The 21,344-nt window shown below is 49.4% G+C and overlaps 8 protein-coding genes across 8 annotated transcripts in view; 5 read left to right on the top strand and 3 right to left on the bottom strand.

The window, feature by feature from the left end:
* Positions 1-894: 894 nt before the first annotated feature.
* PpBr36_10479 (uncharacterized protein) lies at positions 895-7,069 on the top strand (the record flags this gene model as incomplete). Its single annotated transcript, XM_029897590.1, has 2 exons — positions 895-1,094; positions 6,817-7,069. 2 exons carry the CDS (start codon positions 895-897, stop codon positions 7,067-7,069), a joined length of 453 nt encoding a protein of 150 aa, XP_029744010.1.
* A 1,673-nt stretch (positions 7,070-8,742) lies between these two features.
* PpBr36_10478 (uncharacterized protein) lies at positions 8,743-9,140 on the top strand (the record flags this gene model as incomplete). Its single annotated transcript, XM_029897589.1, has 2 exons — positions 8,743-8,862; positions 9,027-9,140. The coding sequence occupies 2 exons, from the start codon at positions 8,743-8,745 to the stop codon at positions 9,138-9,140; spliced, it is 234 nt and encodes a 77-aa protein (XP_029744009.1).
* A 1,489-nt stretch (positions 9,141-10,629) lies between these two features.
* On the bottom strand, positions 10,630-12,060 carry PpBr36_10477 (uncharacterized protein; the record flags this gene model as incomplete). Its single annotated transcript, XM_029897588.1, has 3 exons — positions 10,630-10,731; positions 10,833-11,371; positions 11,487-12,060. The coding sequence occupies 3 exons, from the start codon at positions 12,058-12,060 to the stop codon at positions 10,630-10,632; spliced, it is 1,215 nt and encodes a 404-aa protein (XP_029744016.1).
* A 3,303-nt stretch (positions 12,061-15,363) lies between these two features.
* PpBr36_10476 (uncharacterized protein) lies at positions 15,364-16,112 on the top strand (the record flags this gene model as incomplete). The annotated part of the gene is made up of 2 exons (XM_029897587.1): positions 15,364-15,948; positions 16,104-16,112. 2 exons carry the CDS (start codon positions 15,364-15,366, stop codon positions 16,110-16,112), a joined length of 594 nt encoding a protein of 197 aa, XP_029744015.1.
* An 11-nt stretch (positions 16,113-16,123) lies between these two features.
* On the top strand, positions 16,124-16,731 carry PpBr36_10475 (uncharacterized protein; the record flags this gene model as incomplete). The annotated part of the gene is made up of 3 exons (XM_029897586.1): positions 16,124-16,395; positions 16,467-16,585; positions 16,658-16,731. The coding sequence occupies 3 exons, from the start codon at positions 16,124-16,126 to the stop codon at positions 16,729-16,731; spliced, it is 465 nt and encodes a 154-aa protein (XP_029744018.1).
* A 292-nt stretch (positions 16,732-17,023) lies between these two features.
* On the bottom strand, positions 17,024-17,617 carry PpBr36_10474 (uncharacterized protein; the record flags this gene model as incomplete). Its single annotated transcript, XM_029897585.1, has 2 exons — positions 17,024-17,284; positions 17,426-17,617. The coding sequence occupies 2 exons, from the start codon at positions 17,615-17,617 to the stop codon at positions 17,024-17,026; spliced, it is 453 nt and encodes a 150-aa protein (XP_029744017.1).
* A 1,241-nt stretch (positions 17,618-18,858) lies between these two features.
* PpBr36_10473 (uncharacterized protein) lies at positions 18,859-19,985 on the bottom strand (the record flags this gene model as incomplete). The annotated part of the gene is made up of 3 exons (XM_029897584.1): positions 18,859-19,199; positions 19,341-19,856; positions 19,928-19,985. The coding sequence occupies 3 exons, from the start codon at positions 19,983-19,985 to the stop codon at positions 18,859-18,861; spliced, it is 915 nt and encodes a 304-aa protein (XP_029744012.1).
* An 840-nt stretch (positions 19,986-20,825) lies between these two features.
* The window catches only part of PpBr36_10472 (uncharacterized protein), a gene marked incomplete at both ends in the record, with an annotated part of 1,268 nt that continues 749 nt past the window's right edge, over positions 20,826-21,344 (top strand). Inside the window, 2 exons of the mRNA XM_029897583.1 lie at positions 20,826-20,918; positions 21,002-21,286. Coding sequence (XP_029744011.1) covers positions 20,826-20,918; positions 21,002-21,286 — 378 coding nt within the window. The remainder of the gene's footprint in view (positions 20,919-21,001; positions 21,287-21,344) is intronic.

Here is a 21,344-nt window from a genome sequence, read left to right as displayed (position 1 = left end):
AAAAAAAAAAAGAGGAAATCCAAAAATGTTTACCCGGACAAACAGGACCTCGATTACCAGGGCGTTTAAACACGCCGACTTTTGGTTCCACGAACAATTGTAGGGCAGCCCCAACCTGAAAAAGATAAAGAGTTGGTTACGCCGATACATTCAACTTTATAATAACCAAAAGGATTGGTAGAAGGCCGGACTTTTTATCGAAAATCGACGCAAGTACGGCCGAAAAGGTACAAAGAAATATAATATACGCAATATTTTTTTTTTTTTTTTTGTGGTCATTCACGACCATGAACAACGAGCATCGAGGTGCTGTAGGTTCGCATTTGTCCAAAAGCGACAACCTAACAACAGGCAGAACCCATTGCGTCGCAGTCAGGGGCACATTGCCATCATATGGGGCCTCAGATGGTCAGGTAGCTCTTTCGGCTCTTGTTCCGAGTTATAGCGCGCAAATATTCTTTCTACTCGCACTTCCTCATGGGGTTACTATCATCAGGGAGACTTTAACACCCATGATTGATCGGTTATAACAAAGCTTGGAAGTAGTTAAAACCTTCCGAGCAACGTAGTCAGCTAACTTGGAACTAAAACTTATGTCTAATTTTGTAACCTCTCCTATTCTTGGCACGTAGTCTCGATTACCAAGGAAAACATATTAATAGTACATTGTGTGACTTATGTGCGCATGGATCAATCTTGTAGAAGGCCAGCGATAGTTACCGACTCGGGGATAGCAAGAAAGACAATATAATTACAAGCATTTCAGGACCTTTCAATTATAAACTTTTACGTTTATTCCATTCACCAGCGCTACAGAGTCTTCAACATTTCAATCACATGGCACATTTCCATTTTGCCACCTTCTCCGATAAAACGTTGCACTCAACTAGCGCTATGAAGTTCAGCACGTTTATCCTTCCTTTTTCTCTTGGCCTGTTCTCAGAACCCGTCACCGCCTTTTGGGGAAGGAAGAAATGGACCAACAAAAATGTCTACAACGAATTTGGTGAAAGAACCGACTCTTTGTCGGTTGCAAAGGGCGCAACAGGCTATATTAACACGGGGCCGACTGCTCCTGGGAAGCCCGATGCTGTGTATGAATTTCGAGAGTCCGGTGGCAACATTATCGGGGGGCCCCGGGGTTACAGCTATTCACCTGATCCCGATGAAGATAAGCTGGTTTTTTCCAACCTCCCCAGCACGGTAACTGTGGTTGACAGCAGTCTTTACACAGGCTCCGACCACGAATCTCTTTATACCACGCTGCGGACGCGCGGCGTCCCCCGCCCGGAGGCGGTCAACGTCTCAGTTAGGGACGACCGGCTACCAAAGTTCGCGGAGCTACTTGCTTTTGGCATGCAAGATATGCCGGACCCGGGATCCGCGGCCGATGGCTACGCATTGGACGCGTGGGTAGCTGAATTTACAACTTTATGGGAGCAAGTGACGTGGGTCGTGGGTACGCCGGCGGGAAAAAGGGGCAGCTCGGCTCCCTGGTGGACCGAAAACTGCCAACGGCTTTGGGCCGAATTTCAGCGGGTTAAGCGGAGCGCTGTAAATAGGGCAAACGCCTCTGCCGAGGAGAAAGCTTACACGAAAGGGGTGCGGGCCGCGAAGCGGGAGTACTGGAGGCACCGGATTGACCAACTGCGCGACGATAAGGATTTGTGGAACATGGTGGGCTGGCTGGGAGCCGGACCACGCCTCCGGTCCCCGCCGCTGGTTATTAACGGCGAGCAAGTGAGCGAGCCTTTAGCAAAAGCGGAAGCACTGCAACGGGAGGTGCTTGGCCGATTTTCGGCGGAGGATGACCTGCAGGGAGACCCCTTGGAGGCCTGGTCGCCGGACGAGGCTAAAATCCCTTGGGACACCCAGGTTAGTGCGGAAGAGGCGGAGCGCTCCTGCATTGGGGTTACGAGCACGTCCCCGGGCATCGACGGAATGACCGTCCGGCTACTCAAAGCCGGATGGGCTTCGTTGGCCGAGCCGGTGCGCAGGCTCTACCAACGTTGCCTGGAACTCGGACATTTCCCAGCGCCTTGGAAGAAGGCCGAAGTCGCGATGCTACCGAAAACGGGGAAGAAAGACCGGAGCAGCGTTCGATCCTGGCGGCCTATAGCCCTCCTCTCCTGCATCGGAAAAGGCCTCGAGAGGCTCGTTGCACGCCGGATAGCTTGGGCCATACACGACAACGGGCTCCTTAGCTGCACCCACGGCGGTGCCCTACCCAAACGATCGGCGACGGATCTGGTTTGTGCCCTCGCCCACGATATCGAGCAGGCTTTAGCTCGCGGGGAGGAAGTCACCCTTGTCGCATGCGACGTCCAAGGCGCCTTCGACGCCCTCCTCCATGGGCGATTGATACGGAAAATGCGGAGCCTCGGGTTTAGTAAAATGCTCCTTAGGTTCGTGATTAACTTTTTAAGCGGCCGCCAGGCCCGAGTCCGGCTGGAGGGTACGACCACGGGCTTTAGGCGGCTTGGGTGCGGCACCCCGCAAGGGTCTCCCCTTTCCCCGATCCTATATATGCTATATCTGGCGTACCTCGTCAAAAACGGTGCGAAGTGGCGGCTGGCATACGCAGACGACGTGCTTACATGGAAATCGTCACCCTCGTTGGAGGAGAACGTACGTTGGCTGGAAGATAAACTCCGGGATATGCACGAAATTGCGGCGGAAGAGAAAATCCATTTTGCAGCGGAAAAGACAGAGGTGATCCATATCACTAAGAAAAGGCACGGTCGCAACCCGGAAATCCGGATTAATGGTAGAACGGTTACCCCGGTCCAACTACCGGGCGGTCGACGCGGACAAAGCGCCTCCGGGGCCGAGCGTTACCCGGGCATGCGTTGGCTTGGCTTTTGGTTCAGCCGACGGCTAGACGGGCGCCGCCACGTGGCCGAAAGGGCTGCCAAAGCAATGGCGGTCGCTGCTCACCTCAAAAGCTTTGGGGCAGTAAGATACGGACCGCCTGCGGCTGCACTTCGCAAGGCAGCGGTGGCATGCGTGGGTTCCTCGGCCACCTACGCAGCCGAGGCATGGTACAACCCAGCGCACAAGCAAAGAGGACTCCTCAAAGCACTGAACAAACCGCTGGTTTTAGCGGCACGGGCAATCCTCCCGGCGTATAAAACCACCCCCTCGTCCACTGTTCTCAGGGACGCAGGACTACCCTCGGCCCGCGTCGCGCTGGCCTACACCCGCCTGAAATACGGCGCCCGACTAAGGCTCGCGGACAAGGGGCACCCCCTTGTCAGCCGCCTGCGTGAAACANCTGCACAACTTCTCCCGCGGATCCGGAGACTAGAGTTGCGCGCACCTCGCAATGCCCCGGATTCTCGCACTGACCCCACCGGAGGAGTCCCGAAAGAGGAAGCGGCCCGCCGCTTTATCGAATGGCTGGACATGGTATCACCTGACGATATCGTGGTATATACGGATGGTTCGGAAAAACACGAAAACAACTGCGTCCAAATAGGGTACGGATGGGCCGCTTTTAGGGCGGGCCTGGAATTTGCCGCAGGCTCCGCATCTATTACGCCGGAAAGCCACGTTTTCGACGCCGAGGCGATTGGCGCCCTAAAAGGGCTACAGGCGGCAGCCAAGGCCCAGCCAGGCGCCCGGATCTGGATTTGTGTGGACAGCACCTCGGTTATTTGGGGTCTTAGAGGCGACGCGCCGCGTTCGTCCCAATGGGCCTTTCTGGAGTTCCATGACCTTGTCGATCTACTCCGAAAACAAGGTACCGAGGTTCGGGTCCGTTGGTGCCCTGGGCACCAGGGAATCCCGGGAAACGACCGGGCTGACGAGCTGGCCAAGGCCGGCTCCGCCGGACCGCCGGACCCAGACCCGAGGGCTCAGCAAACCACGTATAGCGGTGCCGGCACGGTCCTCAGAGCCATTCTTTCGAATATAACGTTGGGCTCCACATCTCCGACCCCCCTAAAGTCCGGCCCCTAAAAATATCTACTCAGCCACGTCAACCCTTTGTTTTATTTTATAAATATCTAGACGAATTTTTCACTTTAGAACTTGCATTTTGAAGATTCTTGCTCCAAACTTTCCAATGAAACAGTACACTGAAAATCAGCTTCTTGCTGCCATTTCTGACATAAGAAATGGCAAATCAGTTCACAAAACCTCGCAAAAATGGGGTATTCCTCGGAGTACCCTTCACGATCGTTTAAAGGGGGCCCAGTCAATTCAACAAGCGAAAAGATTTTGTCAAAGGCTTTCACAGGAGCAGGAGACCTATTTGGCAGATTGGGTACTTGCGCAGGCCGCGTTAGGCCTTCCGCCAACGCATCAAGAACTACGCTATTTTGCGGAACGAATTCTTCAGGCCGCCGGAGAAAGAAAAAGCCTTGGGAAACATTGGGTTAGCCGTTTTATAGCCCGATATCCAATTTTGAAAACCCAAAGGCCCCGGCGAATAGAAAATGCCCGGGTTAATGGGGCTACAACCGAGGTAATTAAATCTTGGTGGTCCTATTTGAAAAATCCCGTTATCGATACTATAAAACCGGCCAACCGTTGGAATATGGACGAAACAGGTATAATGGAAGGCAAAGGATCTAATGGCCTGGTGTTAGGGCGTAATAAAATCCGGCCATTACAGCGAAAAGAGCCTGGAACGCGGGGTTGGACGAGCATAATCGAATGTGTATCAGCTACGGGGGCTGTTATACCTCCCCTCGTTATATTTAAGGGGAAAAACGTACAGCAACAATGGTTTCCAGCTGATTTAAGTCCTTTCGATACCTGGCAATTTCATGCAACAGAAAACGGGTGGACAAATAATGAAACAGGTATCGAATGGTTAAAAAAGGTGTTTATTCCAAATACCCAACCTTTAACTCCTGAAAAGCGTTTATTAGTTCTCGACGGCCACGGATCACACGTCAGCGACGAGTTTATGCTTGTTTGCCTCCAAAATAATATTCAGCTTTTATATTTACCTCCTCATTCGTCGCACGTTCTTCAACCGTTGGATTTATCGGTTTTTGGGCCGTTAAAGGAAGCTTATCGACGTCACCTGGGATTTGTAAACCAGTTTTGCTGTTCAACGGTTGTTGGGAAACGAAACTTTCTACTTTGCTATCGAAAAGCCAGATCAAAAGCATTTATAGCAAAAACCATTCAATCTGGTTGGCGTACGACGGGGTTATGGCCGGTGAACTTGGCAAAACCACTTTTAAACCCGTTTTTATTAGAAAATAGCAACGCCAACGTCGAAAAAGGTAGAAATAACGGCTTCCAAAGGGATAAAACACCGGAAAGCCCAAACCAAAAAATTAACGACCAATCTTTACTTATTTGGAAAACCCCTAAAACGACCCGAGATATTCGACTTCAACTACAGGAAATTTCCCGGTCCGAAAAAAGTAACGCCACTTCACGGCTTTTGTTTGCAAAAGTCCAAAAAAGCTTCGAAACCAAGGATATCTTATTGGCTGAAGCTCAGCAAAAAATCAGTTTGTTAAAAGCAAAATTGGAGGCGGTACGGCCGGTCAAAAGGAAAAGGGTAATTCCGGATCCCAACGAGCTTTTGGTCAGCAAAAAAAACGTTTATGAAGCACAGGAAAATAATAGGGACTGTTTAGAGGATTTGAACGATGGAGAAGAGGTTAGCGAACCGGGAGAGCCTGACAATGATTGTATTATTGTGCGTTGATAGGTTTACATTTAAATCGGTTTATAAAAGGGGTATTTCGTCGTTACATTTTTCAAGGGGGCCGGACTTTAGGGGGGTCGGAGATGTGGAGCCCAACGTTAGAGAAGGACTGGTGGCGTAAAGAACTCTGTGAACGGTCCCCCGCATATAGGGAATGGAAATTCCAATACACACCGAGAAAGGAGCCCGAGGAACTGCGTTTGCCAAGACCCCTACTGGGCCATTATTTGGCCATGAGGACCGGCCACGGCGATTTCAAAGCCTACCATGACCGTTTCAACCACCAGGATGCAAACACCTCGTGTGCCTGGTGCTGGAAGCGGACCTCCCCTGAGCACCCGGTGCACTGCCGCTATTCGCGGGCGGTGTGGAGAAACTGGCCGTGGCCTGATAACGACCGGCCGGCCGGGCCGCCAAATCGCGCCCAACGCTGGAAATTCTTCCAGACAAGCTTCGGGCAACCGAAAAGCTTTGAGGCGTTTTCGATAGCCACCAACTACTTCAGCGCCCGCCCCAGAGCGGCCCGCCAGCGCCCCGCGCGCCACGAACGCACTTTACGCCTAGGGACACCGATCGTAAACGACTCGAACTCTGACGAGGAATAGACTTACTGCCTTTTCACCCACACTTCACGGCACAAGCCGTCAGACGAACCCTCCGTGCACCTTAGGCACGGGGTCGCGTCAGTGAACTAACCCCCTAAGCAGGACCGGGCCCGAACCCGGTCAGGCACGATCCGCCTCTGCCCTCCTTGTTTTCCCCCTGTGTAAATAAAGAAGATAGAACGCGCGCCGAGATACCCCTCGGGAGGTTGCTAACGGCCGGCTAACAAGCCGGGCCGAGCCCGGCGTTAACTAATACTACTACTACTACTACTAACGATGAAGATAAGCGTGATGCCGCATATTACAATACCTACGGATACCATATTGGCGACGGACCTGCCGAATACGGGAACTATGGAGGCGGGTGTTGGGGCGACGGATACTATGGGCCACCAGGCGAGTTTACAAATGGAAACTAAGCTAGACGTCATGGAGAGAATGTTTCACAATCATGTAAATGGTAGTTGAAAATCCAAATTGGGATCGCTGTATGTTATGTTATGGCTGAGGCCACAGGCCCCCCGAGCCCCTACCCAGGGCTCGCGGGCCTGCGGTCAAGCTGAGCTATATGAGGATTCGGCCTTTGGCAGGCCTTGATCATAGCAAACTACCTCTACAACATGTCCGGATGCAGATCAGCAGCTGTATGGTGGTCGGCGATTACATTACAATCAACGGCGGTATGCCTAAGATCAATGTCCCTAAGGGAGCGACTGGATCCGTCAAGGCATTCCTCATGGCGATTCCTGGCCATGAGGTCGACAACCGTTGCAGCTGGGCGACTACTTAAACATAACTGACCTGCTAGACAGTGTACGGAACGTGTTTGGCCAAGCAACCACAGGCGGTCCTACGCGCCTATCCTGTAATTTGGGTCTAATACACGAACGGCATCGATTGTGCGCTCATTAGTTCGACGCTCAGCTCCATTCTCGACTGTAATACTTGTCCTGTCGACACCGGGTTCGCTGGCACTTGGCCTTTTGTTCCAGCTTTCAAACTGACTGAGCCAGGGAGAATTTTTACCGCATGCTTTTTCCCCACCTGAATCCTATTTTAGCTTGAACGGTTGGCTAAAAGCCGCATTTTGAAATTGGAACCCTGGGACGGCATTGTACTAGACGGCATTGCACCAGACGGCATTGCACCAGACGGCATTGTACCAGACGGCATTGTACCAGACGGCATAATAAAACAGGAGAAAACGATGAGCTCTGTTTTAACCACTTCACCTTCGCGTCCGTGGGGAAATGCCATGTACGTGGTCGATATAAAGGAGGTAGTTGGGAATGAAGGTTTTGGATTCCTCTCCATTTCAACCCCGAAATAGACCTACCGAGAAACGGACAGTAAACAGATGTTGGCTCTGATGCCATGTGTTGTCCAACATGGATATCCGGCAACTCGCAGGCTGCAGCATTAGCAAACTTGTATTAATAGCCAGATTTAGCCTAAACTTTTGCATGACACTACTGCATAAAGGTTATGTTTCCAATTAAACTTTCCAGTTTAAAAAGAATTGAGAACGCAACGTCCAGGAAAAAAAAGAGCATTACTTTGACATCTATCTGTTCAGTCCCAGATAGTTTATTAGCATTTGATTCTAACCCGGCAGTACCTTAGGTGCAAATCGCAGGTGGGGTGACTGTGACGTACCTGAGTGAAATCAGCTTATGGCTCCGACAAGTAGAAAAAAAAAAAGATCCTTTGGACAAGGGCTCCATGCCAGCAGTCTGTATTAAATCAGCACTTGTTTATGTTATATACGCTGGCCGAGGTCTCACCTATAGACATGGATAAACTCTTTGCCGGGCTGGAGGCTACTATATCAAACTCAAATGCCGAGTCCGTGCGAATGAAGTGATTTAACATGTGGAATTGCTCCTTGACGAGGTTATAAGGTCATGAAAAAGCTCTTTGAGAAATGGCCAGCAAAAGCTGGTGGAGGGTTTTTCTAACTTCTAAGTCAAATCTCAGCAAAGAGCACTAGCCCGTCTTTTGCTCCTCTTCCTGCATGAAATGCTGTATTCAGGACCAGACATAATCTCGCCAATACCTCAGCAGCAGCTCTGTGCATATGAATGATCCTATGATAAACCAAACCTTAGCCTCTTTTCATGCGGGATCCCTAGCTGTTGAAATGTGTTTGAAATTGCAATCGTGGGTGCATTAACGCACGGATAAGATTATTTATAGTAAACAGAAAAACTAAAAGAAACGCGCAAAGAAAAAGTGGCCAGGGCGGGTACTAATTTCTCCGTACTGACCCGGCGGGGTTGACAATTTGACCCCTATAAAGTGCTCTCCCGACTTTTGCGACTTATAGTAGTTGGTAACACACCTCAATCAGTTAACAAAATAAGAAGCAACTAACGTATTTTATTAGTCTGTTCAGTCTTTGGCTCTAACCTTCATGGTAGAGCCCCAAACCTATTCAAAAGCTTTCCACCAATCCCGTGAACCATGCGCTACTTGGTTCCGATCATCGCCGCTTACTCGGCCTTCATGGTCCCTAGCTGGGCGCAACTGGTTGCCCACGACGAGACAACCGCTTCGGGGGCTGTCGTCAGCCGCGATAACGTAGTAGGTTGCCGAAAAAATGCCCCTGAAAAAAAAAAAAAAATTAAATCCTTATTTCATTCAGGTCCCTGATGGAAAATCGATTTGAAAAGGGATTCATATATAAAAGAGTACCGCGAGAAAGCAAGCCATAACCAGCTTTGCAAACTAACCATATAAAACCCTAGATTTCCACAATTAAAACGACCGACCTGGGCAACTCTAAATGGGCTAAGCGTGCCATAATTGATGATAGAGATTCCGGGCGTCGAAGCCAACTACAAAACGCCATCAACGAGTAAGATAAAAATCGCAAACATTTGAAGCTTCTCATGTGTCCTGACCGAATAACTTTGTTTGCTTTCAGCTGTCACCAACTCGCCGGATGGGCCGCGGAGGCCGCCCGAACAGACCGTAATAGAATGCAGAAGTACTTCAAAAGTACCACTCCCTTCGCTATTGATTGGGTTGGGTCTGTTTTTCACCGGATCCAGCTTGCTTGCAGTTCCAAATCCTCAGAGGTCACGTTCAGTGGCAAGGACTGGTTTGAACAAGAGCGGGATGAAGAGTCTCATGAAAAAGACATGATTGAGGTTCTTGATTATGACAAGAGGATATCTCTTAGTCAAGCCTGGCACAACTTGGGGCGTGACCTCCTACTTCCTAACCACTACTATTGTAAAACGGTTCTTTTGTTACGAGAGATTTCAAGACTAGTAGGCTGTGAGTACACCCAAAATAAACCAGGGCAGTTAAGAAATGATATTTCGAGTGCATAGTAACCCAAAGTTTCGACCAAACACAGATAAAGATTACTTAGATTACCGTAAATATGACAATTACCAAGACGTAATTGAGTAAGTTTCAACTGGACCTTCTTTTTCTCAAACCAGCCAAGAAGGCTTTTTGTCAAGTCTTTGACATAAATTACAAATATTAACAGTTTGATAATGGTTATAGCTTGCCAAGTGAGACCGCTCTACACACCGCGGATACTTTCGCCTTTTTCGCTCAGTCGGTTCTTCGAGACAAGGCGAAAGAACAGAAGGCGAGAGAACAGAAGGCGAAAAGTGCACCGGGTTCAGCGAGTAGCTCCAATTCTACGCCGCAGACAGAAGGTCGCCGACGAGGAAAATCTCACCCCAGGATCTTCTGGGGACATTATTGAAGAAGGATTTCCACAAGCCAAGATGATCAAGGCACAAAAAAAAAAGAGGGGGGGGGGGAGATTTTGAATTCTATGTGCCTGATGACAACCCCAGAACGATTGATACTTGGACCTTCTCTTGAACAATGGCTTTCTCAAAACATCAAATGTCATACATAAACCTCTGGAATATTTGACAATATTCTTTTTGGGACACGTACCGGAGCCGTAACTGCTTTAAAACTGAGCCGATTATGGGCAAATACAAGTCGGATCCAAACCTGAGCCGTGGTCCGACCCGCCTGCAATAAATCACATGCCTTCTTGGCCAGCTGAAGGAGCCGACAGCACCAACGGCACAACGTGCAGAGCGAGAATGCCAAATCTACTGTTTCCGGACTAGAATCCCGACATGAGCGGCTGGAAGATCTGAGAGAGGAAGCTAGACGAATACCGTCCGCTTTGTAGATAGGCGTGGTGGGTGGGCAAGGTGATGGCCTTGGAATCACTGAAACACACAGCCTGGCCGTATATAACTCGTCCATATTTTAAATAATTTAGTAGTCGATATTCCCCGGATCGCAACGCTCTTGCCGGTCGACAGACTGACTCTTGACTTACAGTTTCATCGTCATTTGACCCTTTCAAGACGGGATATTGTTCCGTTCCTCCCACTCCACGGCAGCCAGCAGGAACGGCCCCACGCCACGGGTGTCGTGTTGCACAACCGGGATTCCTGTGTAATACTGGAGGGCAGTTTGCATTCATTAGCAAGTTACAAAGCAACTAGAAAGAACCTGATGAAGAACAGGAAAAAAAAGAAAAAAAAGAAAAAAAAAAAACATACCTCAAACGTAGCATTGCTACCCAGCGACCCGACCTCAACCGTCTTCTCCCAAGTGATGGTCCCGTCGGCGTTCTCGGTGACAAAGTCCCGGATCATGTGCGAGTAGGCACGGGTCGCGGGGCCGAGGAACTCGTCCTCCGAGATCCAGCCCCTCTTCATGCCGGCCAGCCAGCCATAGGTGAACATGGCGGCGGCCGAGCTCTCGAGGTAGTTGGGCTCCACGCCGATGTACGGGTCGCTCATGACCAGCCACCAGCCGTGCGACTCGGGGTCCTGCGCGCGCTTCAGGCCCTCGGCCAGCGTGGTGAAGTAGCCCATCAGCCGCGCGTAGCCCGGGTGGGACTTGGGGAAGAGGTCGAGGACCTCGACCAGCGACCAGATGTACCAGCCCACGGCGCGGTTCCAGACGATGGGCGCGGCGCCCGTGACGGCGTTGGCCCAGACCGCGCTTTTGGACTCGTCGAAGCCGTGCACGAGGAGGTTGGTGGAGGGAACGCGGGTGGCTGCTTCGATCTTGTCCCACTGCAGGACGATGTGATCTGTTTTGTGCAAGGATGGGGATGGGGATGGGGGGATGCATATGTCAATCATGGGTTTTCCAACCGGCGACTTGCTTCGGGTTACATCAAAAGAGGAACCACGAAAAACACTTACCCCAGGCAGTCTGATTGTCGGGCTGAAACATCTTGGTGTACCGCGCATAAAACGTGTCGGCCATGTAAATCCCGTCGAGCCACATCTGGTTGGGATAAACAACATCCCTGTGCCAGAAACCCCCCGTCGGCGTCTGCGGGTGGCTCTTGAGCATGTCCCGGACGACATCCGCCGCGATCCTGTACTTTTCCTCGCCCGTGCGCTCGTACCAGTACAGGATGTTGTGGCCGATGCGGTAGTCGTCCATCGAGTAGTGCGTGGGCCGCCAGTCGATGATGGACCCGTCCGGGTTGACAATGTCGTCGTCCATCTTGGACCGGTACCAGTCCAGCAGGGTGTCGTTGCCGGTGCGAGCAATCACGGCCTCGTACCCCGTGTACAGCGCCGCGCGTCCGTACCACGCCGCCCGCTGCTGCTCGTTGTTGAGCTTGATCCACGACTCGGCCATGCGCGACGCGTAAGCCGTCGTCACGGGCTCGGGGGACTTTTGGCCTCCTGCCGGCAAGGCGGCAGACGAAGCGCCCGTCGCTAGGAGGACGGTGGACGCCGCCGCGGTCATGGCGGAGAGTTTCATGAGTGGCGAGGAGATTCGGAAAGCTTGGCGTGGGTGGCCTGGCTGGTACATGTCCCTCCTCAGACTGCTCGCTCTTGAGCGTCTTCTGGCCATGTTCTTATAGAGCTTGACATTGCGGGCTCAGAACCAAGTTTCAGGGGCAAATTTGGCCACCCCCTAGGTTTGGCCATCCTATAAAGTCTGCCGGGGGAATGCATGGTAAAAATCAGGGCTTGCACAAGGTATAGACAGGGGGTGTTTTGAAGGGTGCAAAATATAATTTGCCCAGGGCTTTTGCCTATATTTTTGCACGAAATGGGCAGGAAATCCATGTGAAATAATTTTTATATCCTTGAAAACACCCCCATTCCAAATGTTACGCAATGCTGTAGTTTTGACCCGTTATTTATAGCACCTGACCAAAAACAACGCGACAGTGTAGGAACCCCGCCGAAAGTGGCCATTTTTAACGAGGCTGTAAAAACGAAATCATATGGCCAGACAAGAGATTTAAAAAGATCCATGTGAATGGCTAGCAATATGTTAGAATACATATTTAATTTCATTTTAAATCAAATTACAAAAAGAGGTCTACTTCATATTAGCCCGTGATAGCCTATCAAATTATATTCAGTCCTATCAAGTTATTTTACTGCTATTTTGCAACGCAATCAGTACTGCTGGTTTAAATAAAATTGCAAATTGAAAAACTTGTGGTAATTTTCTTTTATCCTGTGTACCACAGATACAACGGGTAACCCACAAGTGGTCATGGCCCGGAAGTGGTCACCCTAAGGTTATAATTAATCTTTTCTAGCATTTTAACGAGTAATTCAATAAAGGCGAAAGTTTGTACGTATATAAAATCGAAAATTGGCTATTTAATGGTACAGGCTTTATCTATGTAGGGCGTCTTGTGAGAGAATATTAGGCTTTTGGATAAAACCTTATGTTTATTTTTAAAATTCGAATTAAAATGCTAAAAATATATGTATTGCAATACTGCCCGCTTTAATGCTAGTTATAAATAGCAATATATTGATTTTTAAAAACAAAAAAATCAAAACACATATAAAATGTTAGTAAACAAAATGTTTAAACATGAAATAAATTTCATATTATAATCCAAATATAAAAAATCGTAGATATAAAAGTAACAGTAATATTTAGTTTGGTGTTTTTTTCTGGAACGTAAAGTAAAATCATTGATAATTGAATATTTATCTTGAAAATGTCCATACTAACATGTAAAGTGTAAAAAAACAAAAAGAAAATCATTTGATACCAAAATATTTCGTTTAACATTCCCAAGAAAATACCCATTTCAATCTTATTTTTAGCTTTCTATACACAATTCTTTCATTTTCTTATTAATATATAAAATCTATTTTATATCTAAATATTTTGTTTGCTGGCAACTTGTTTGTGTTTTTTTACTTTTGACTTTAAAAGTTAATTAAATACTAATTATAACCGCTAACTAGGCAAACCCAGTTGCTTAATCTGTGTTTTAACCACTTTCTTATATAGATTTTACCACATATTTGTAGCATTTCAATTCGAATTTTAAAAATAAACATAAGGGTTTATCCAAAAGCCTAATATCTCTCAAAAAACGCCCTACATAAATAAAGCCTGTACCATTAAATAGCCAATTTTCGGTTTTATATACGTGCAAACCTTTGCCTTTATTGAGTTACTCGTTAAAATGTTATAAAAGATTAATTATAACCTTAGGGTGACCACTTGTGGGTCACCCACTGTAGTAACTTTTTTCTAATTTTTTATTTGTTTTATGTACACATCTGAAGCCCCTCCGAAAAAAAAAGCTGTTTTTTGTTGTAAATATTTGCGGCGCTACATTGTTTTAGGTAGGTGGTATACTTAATTCTTCCGTCATGGCGGTGGGCAATGCCTTGTCGGTTGCTGATGATTCACAAGCTCCGATCACCTCTGCGACGGATATTTGGATACGAGTTTTCCCGTCAAATTCCACCAATAACTGCAGCGCTGAGTAACCCTCCAGCGGTGAAAACCGTACGCGATGGCCAATACATACTAGCTCCGAACTTGGCATGCGGAGAAAGTGCAGGCCTAATTGTCAGCCGCTTCCAGGAACCGCAGCAAAATCGTGGTACCTGAAACCGAGAAAAAAAAAAAAAAAAAAGTGCAAATTTCTTAGTCAGCGCTGAAAGATCAACAATCTATCTACTATACACAGAAGGGCACCAAAGAAAGTCAAGCAACCAAGGCACCTCCCGAATCTGGGCTAGCTGGTAATTACCCCACTCGCATCTCCCGTCGTCGTTGTTTTGTAGATCACAAGACCATATCCGGGGAACCTGTATCGAGTAGCTCCGGGAGTCAGCTCGGGCGGGCTTTATTGTCAGAGGGTTAGAGGTCAAATGCGCTAGAAGCCAAGACACTGGCGTTGCCTTGCTGGCCGTTACGTTCAAGGCACGACGCTTGTTGGTTGTTTTGTTGGAGGCGCAATGCTCCATGGCTTGACGTCAAAGGCACTCACCCCGACGACTCCCCCGAGTCGAAAAGCCGCGGGTAGCCCTTTCAATCTTTGACAAGTCCCTTGCATTCGTCTTGCATGACGCACGTGCCAAGAGTCCGATGATGATTACTTGGGCCTTGTTCTTAGTGGCAGCATCCGAGCTGATAAAAAGAAAGAAAATTTCCCGACCGAAGACTGCGGTGCTCGATTATTGGCACTGCAGCTGCTTTCCCCCCAAAAAAGTGAGATAGATGCGACAATTTCTTTTTTTTCTTTTCTTTTTTTTTTTTTTTTTTTTTTTCCTTAATCCTCCCACCGGCGCCCCGTTCTGGTGTGTGGGCACCAACTAACTCTATGTACCACGTGGGGCAAACGGAGACCCAGCTTGAATCTTCCTTCCCCTGATCTGGGCAAGCTCGCCAAGCCAGCCCCGTCGGCGGTGGTAGAGCTAATCCTGGTCCTGAGCCTGGGGTTGATCAATCCAAGGGTGGCCCAGGCTTGGGGCTCCTAAATTACTGCTCGCCGAGGAAGTATCCATTGGGAGGGAGTTCTTGGTCTCATATATAACAAAGCTAACTTGCCTAGTTTTGTTTTTAGTCGTGATGTCTTTTTGACTGGTTCAATACTCGCAGCTTTTTTTTTTGTTTTTCCCCCTTTACCGAATGACTTAGTTTGCATTTCGGTTGTTTTTCTTTTATTTCATTTCTAGTTCTCTTCTTGCTATTGCCTGTATACTACATACGTTGATCATACAATCCAGAATTCATTTATAGAATATACACTCTTTTATTCTTTCTTTTTCACACCCAGGAGTCGTCGCAATGAAGGCAGTGCAGGTCCTGTCCTTCTACGTCGTCACCGCCCTCGCGGCTCGCGATCCGATTCAAAGCCACCTCACACTCGGCATATGTCGATCGCCGCTACTGCCACTCTCATTTTCGGAGCTGTCGGACCCGATATGCTCTACTGCAGACGTGATCGCCCAAAAGCAGGCCACTACCGGAAGGCACGTTACTGACGAATCATCGCCGTGGACGTCAATCAGCAACTGTGCACGCAACGGAACGGGGCCGATAGAGTTCTGCGTCTTCTACGCCGGTGGCTTCGCCAACAACAGAGGAGTGTCAATCATTACCAGCCCCGAAAGGGCCAAGAGCATCGCCAAGTTGCCTGCATTCACCAACCCGGAGCTCACGGCACACACCAACAAGGACCTCGACCACAACTACGACCCGGTGTACAAGTCAGTCATGATCCCTGGAAAGGGGGTTGGTCTAGTTGCTGCCAAGACGCTGTACCGTGGAGACCGTATAATGAGCAGCACGCCAGCCATCGTAATCGACTACGGCTTCTTCGACACGATGCCAAAGAAGGTGATCAAGGAGATACAGACAGCTGCCGTCGACGTNTTTTTTTTTTTTTTTTTTTTTTCTTTCATATCTTGGGCGGTTTCCCCTCTATCGCTACGGATCGGGTTTGCCTTTTCCCATCGTTTCCTAAAAACCATTCAAGAATCTCATCTCCTCACGGAAAGAATAAAAAAAAAACACAAAATCCGCAGCCACCGTAAACCCACAAAACATGCTTGCCAGCATTCTCGTCGCAGCCGCCGTCTCTGTCGCGGCCGCACCGCAGCTAGCAACACGTGACCAAGTCGACATCACCGTCGCCTGCACCAGCTTCCAGGTCTACGGCGGCTGTCAGCTGATCGCCGCCTGCTCCTCGACGGGCAAGAAGGGCGATGGCGGCCAGATCAAGGACACCACGCTGCCGCTCGGTCGATGCCTGGCCGTCAACGCGACGACGCTAGAGTTTGCATGGAGGGAGAAGTCGGTCCCGCTCGACGCTTCGGGGTTAGTTTTTGCCATACTTGACCCGTGTTTTCCCCAAACTTTTACTGATGAAACGGCCCGTGAGCTTTTAGATCGTGCGTTCCATGTGAAAGTTCTTGTACGGTCAACGCGGACTCGGGAGAGCTTTCTTGCTCCTGTTTCGATCAGTCGCGACCAGAGATGGGGACCAGGCAGGCCCAGATCGGATTAAGTAAGTGAACTTCTCGAGGTCTGGTCTTTTTTTTTTGTTTTTTTAGATGTTGCTAACAGCATGGCTCGAAAGATGGTCACGTCTTTAGCAAAGATGGTGTGCTGGGATGTTTGGACGTGACGGGCAATCCTTACAGTGCGCCTTGAAAGCTGACCTAGGGCGGCTTTCATCATTCTTATATTTGTGATCCATTAATCTTGGACAGGAGCCAGTATATATGATGTAGCTAATTTTTTTTTCGAGAATTATTGCCGAATAGCTTTCTTTTGTTTTGTTATGTACACGAATAAAGAAAGATGTAAGAATAGTCCACTCCTATCCGCTACCAGAGCCAACCACCCTGTTCAGACCCCGAAGAGCAAAGAGCCAGAGTCTCTTTCGATTTGTTGTGTCAACTCAAATCCAGCAACGACCATGGTCAACATGCGCTTAGCATTGTTAGCCGGCGGGACAGGCAAATAAGTTTCCCGTTGACAATGCAAATAATGTCGTCAAACTTGTTGCCCTTGAATCAGTGCGGATCTTGGGCGACCGTGCTTCAACGGCCTCATCTTCCTCGTTCTCCTCGACCTCAACTGACCTCTTCTGCCGCTTGCCGTTGACCATGTTGAAGGTACCGCCCTGACCGCCGTTGCAGCCGAAAACACCCGGCTGGTTGTCGATCGGCGTGCAGAACTCGCTGGGCCTCAGACGCAGGTTCTGTCCGGACTAGTCCTTGCCCATGTTCTTCTCCCTGTCCCTTTCTTAAGGGGAGCGGCGCTCGAGGGTCCCGTCTTCGCTGTGCTCGTGGTCATCTGGTCCCTCGTCTCTCCTCCTCAGGTTCTGGCGTTCGCCGTTGACAATGTTGAAGCTGGCGCCGCTCGGGTCGTGGCACGCCAGGACGCCTTCGGTCGAGGTCGCCTTGCAGACCTCGCCGTCGCGGAGCTTCACGCCCTGCGTGTCCTGGACGATGGTGCCCGGCTTCGTGCCGGCGGGCAAGGCGGCGGCCGAATAGGCCATGAGGGAGAGGACGCATGCGATTTGGAACTTCATTTTGACTGGTAGGTGTTGATGCGCAGAGATTAGAGGATGAAGTTTATTCCTTGGTTGGGGTTTTTCTTTTCTCTAGTAAAGAATGTGGGTATCTTGAGAGAGAATGTTGGAAGCGCTGCTTCTGGAGCTACAAAAAGAATCAAACTATCGGCACGGCCGTAAATCAAGGAGTAAAGTAGAGAAGCGGGAGATGTGCGGTTGAGGATGAGCAATATTCTCCTTCCCTCTTTGGGCTGCAATGCTTGGAGGTTTTATACATGACCAGCCAGACAAGATTCGTTTGCTATATAGCATGAACGGCAAGGTTTTATGACTCAATGTTCGCTTCTTTCCATTGGACCTGCCCCTTTTCCCCCCTTCCGCAGCCCTATGTTGCATTAACATGGCAGGGTACCTGTGAGCCTCAGTTCGCTGGCCGCAAAGCTTGGCATCTTGTTTCAACCCTATTTTCGCCTCTTCGATGGGTACGCCCCTGTTTTGGGAGAGCGCTGGTTTGCAACCCCCTCCCCCTTGTTTTTTTTGTTTTTTTTTTGAATGTCCCCAGATTTTCAAAACGTTTGATGATTCTCCACCCCGAGCAGATTATTACCCCGACGGTTGATTGATCGAAATCTGATTTTGGAAAAGCAATACACGGTTTCTTGCAGCAGATATTTGAAAATATGTTTGGCGTTGGCGCAAGAAAAACTTAAAAGGAAGAGAGTTCTTTTCCGGGTACGACGTATCGGCAATTTTCTAACTTTCTACGTGGGTCGTCAATAGTTACAAACCTGAGCTGGCAATTTTCAACCTTTTGTCGTGTGTTTCGATAGCCGAATCAATCAATGAGACAGCCGATGGGGTCGTTAAAGCCCATAGGCCTTCCGTCTCCGCTTCAAGCCGCTTGCTCTGGAACGTTTCAACAGGATCTGCCGCAGATCATCTGCTGTAGTTTGTTTATTTATGGAATCATTTTGCATGCGTACGTGGCAGCCAACTACTGCAAGCAGTATTATCCACTGGTTCTGCATAAGATTATCATGTCACGCGTGGACCAATACGTGCATTCCACTCACAGTCTTTGCAACCCTGAATTCTTTTCGCAAAAAATCAAAGACTAGACCATGGTCTGGGCCTAGCCGCCCCGATCCGCATTAGCCAAATAGCAGTCTCCATATCAACTCATCGACCCAACCTTGATATACCATACATGGCCTTTGCATTGAGAAAAGTTACAGAAAACAAATTTCAACCCCTCATTTTTACTGACTTGACGGGAGCAGAGACACCTTCTTGAACTCCTCCAAGTCCGCGGCTATGCTGTCCACTTCGGCCTTGACGGCGTGGAAGGCGTCTGCCCCGGTGGGTAATCGCAAGGGGATGCGGCCCGCAGCGCCCTCCTTGGCGCCTTCCACTACCTCGATCAAGGCCCGCGCAGTCGCTTCTGGCGAGCAGAAGCCGGCCGCGGTTGCGGCCTTGAGCCAAGCCTCGAACGCTCGCGTCGGCGTGTCGGGGGCCTCGTATGCCGGGTGGCGGGGTCCAATTGATAAGTTTTGCTGGAACTTTGTAGCAATGCCGCCGGGCTCGGCGATGCAAAAGTGAACTGTGTTTTGTTGTGCAGGTCAGGTCATTAGAATGCTTTTGTTTTACTCTTTTTTTTTTTCCTTCTTTTTTTTTCCCCCCTTTGGTTATTGGTTTCCCATTGGGTTCATCTCGGCAAAGCAAGTGCTGCAGCAAAACTTACTATTCCACTCTGGCCGGACCTCTTTGGAAAACGACTCAGTGAAGCCCTCAAGAGCAAACTTGGATGCGCAATAAAAGGGGGCGCCCGGTATGGCCATGAAGCCAACGCCGCTGGTGACGTTGATGATGACACCGCCGGGAGCACCTCCGTTCTTTGGGTTCTCCTCGCGCATGACCCTGACGGCATGCCTGGTGAGCTCCATTGGGCCCCAGAAATTGACGTCGAACTGCCTACGCTCACTTTCGGGACAGGGCTGCTCGCTGTCGCTGTGAAACCCCTGGCCCGCATTGTTGACGAAAATGTCGATGCGCCCAAACTTGGCCAGCGCCGCCGCCACCGCGGCGTCCCTGCTTTCGCTCACGGTCACATCCAGGGCCGTGGTGAAAAGGCGACCTTCGGAGCCGTCGAGGTCGGCCAAGGTCGAAGGATTGCGGGCCGTGGCGACAACTCGATATGTAGGGTGTGCCAGGAGCTCTTTCGCCAAGGACTTGCCAATGCCCGAGGAGCAGCCGGTGACTACAAAATGAAGCCATGTTAACTTGCTGAAAACCTTGTTTGTACCTGTAGTGCTGACGAAGGGGACGTACTAAACCATACAGCATCGGCGGGAATGTTATAGGGAGCTTTGTTTGCCTTGATATCCATATTGGTCGTTGCAAAATAAATAAATAAATGAACAACAAATAAAAAAATTCAAGTAGAGGGGGGGTAATGGAAGTTTGTTGTTTCACTTGCTTGAAATGTATTCACTGTTTGGCTCGAAAGGTCACGAGACTTTTCTGAGCATGTACGAAATATGTCCAAGTGTTCGGAACTGAGCTCCTTTTTGACTCACAAATACGGGATTCACGCGAACCAATTTGTTCCGGATCCAGGACTGTGGCATTGCTGGCGGGTTTCGGGCCATTCACTTGCGGAGCTAGCGCTATCAAGCCACACAGCACGTCGGGGACAGTTGGTACTACTGCTAGACTCAACCTCGTCGGTGTTTAGACCAGATGAAATCCGAATCCCGTCCCGGTCCCGGTCCCACTGTTGCATTGATAGACTGCAACCCTTCTTTCCCCTGAAACTGATGAATTCTACGAACGGAAAACGGAACCATCTGGTCGATGTCGACTCCTAACCCTCATATGAGCCGCTTGGCGATTGATAACCTGTAGGCCAAGCTTCCGGAATCTTCTGGGTGGTGGGGATAGCGGGCTTTGAGAGGAATCCGCGTTCCGGTCGCTTGCTCATATATTAGACCTAAAACCGGGTTTTCAGAAACGCTCCTCACCGCAGTTAGCGCACCAGCTGGGAAAAACGACAAAAAAGGGAAAAAAAAAAAAAAAAAAAACCAAAACAAAAACCCTGGAGTTCGTGTTCTTTCAATCTGAAGAACTCGTCTAGTCACCAGAATATCCCGAGCAAAACTTCCCGCCCGGCTGTATTTAAACTTTCCTAGCCCAGCTTTATTTAAAGTTTCGAAAAGCGCAATCCCTCATGTCAACACCGATTAAAGTTGTTGTCTTCGGAGCCACCGGCTGCACGGGCCGTCAAATCATCGATGGCTTAATCAAGTCGCCGACTAATTTTGTATGCAGAGATGATCAGCGTCCTCGATCACCTGTTGCGATGGTTCTGCCCAAGCTGACCAAAGTCTACGCTGCACCGCGCAGGAAATCGTCGCCGTATGTCGCCCTTCGTCGGTTGACAAGCCGCAGAACGATGCGTTCAGGAAAAACGGCGTGACGGTCGTGGGTCTCGATATTACCGGCCCACGGGAGCCTCTGGTCGACGTCATCAAGGGCGCCGACACCGTTATTGCCGCCCTCTACTTTCTCGCCGTGGACCAGCAAATCCTTCTCATCGACATCTGCAAGGAAGTCGGTGTCGGACGGTTCGTCCCCGACAATTTCCAACCCGTGGTGCCCCCAGTCGGAGTCATGGCCATGAGAGAGACGGTAAGCACCGGAGCAGAGTCTGAAAGCACGCGAAACAAATCAACTTTTTTTTTTTTTT

The sequence above is a fragment of the Pyricularia pennisetigena genome (assembly GCF_004337985.1).
Source record: "Pyricularia pennisetigena strain Br36 chromosome Unknown Pyricularia_pennisetigena_Br36_Scf_10, whole genome shotgun sequence".
NCBI classification, from domain to species: domain Eukaryota; kingdom Fungi; phylum Ascomycota; class Sordariomycetes; order Magnaporthales; family Pyriculariaceae; genus Pyricularia; species Pyricularia pennisetigena.
The sequence above is the reverse complement of the archived record's forward strand: the minus strand, read 5'-3'. Positions and strand labels throughout refer to the sequence as shown.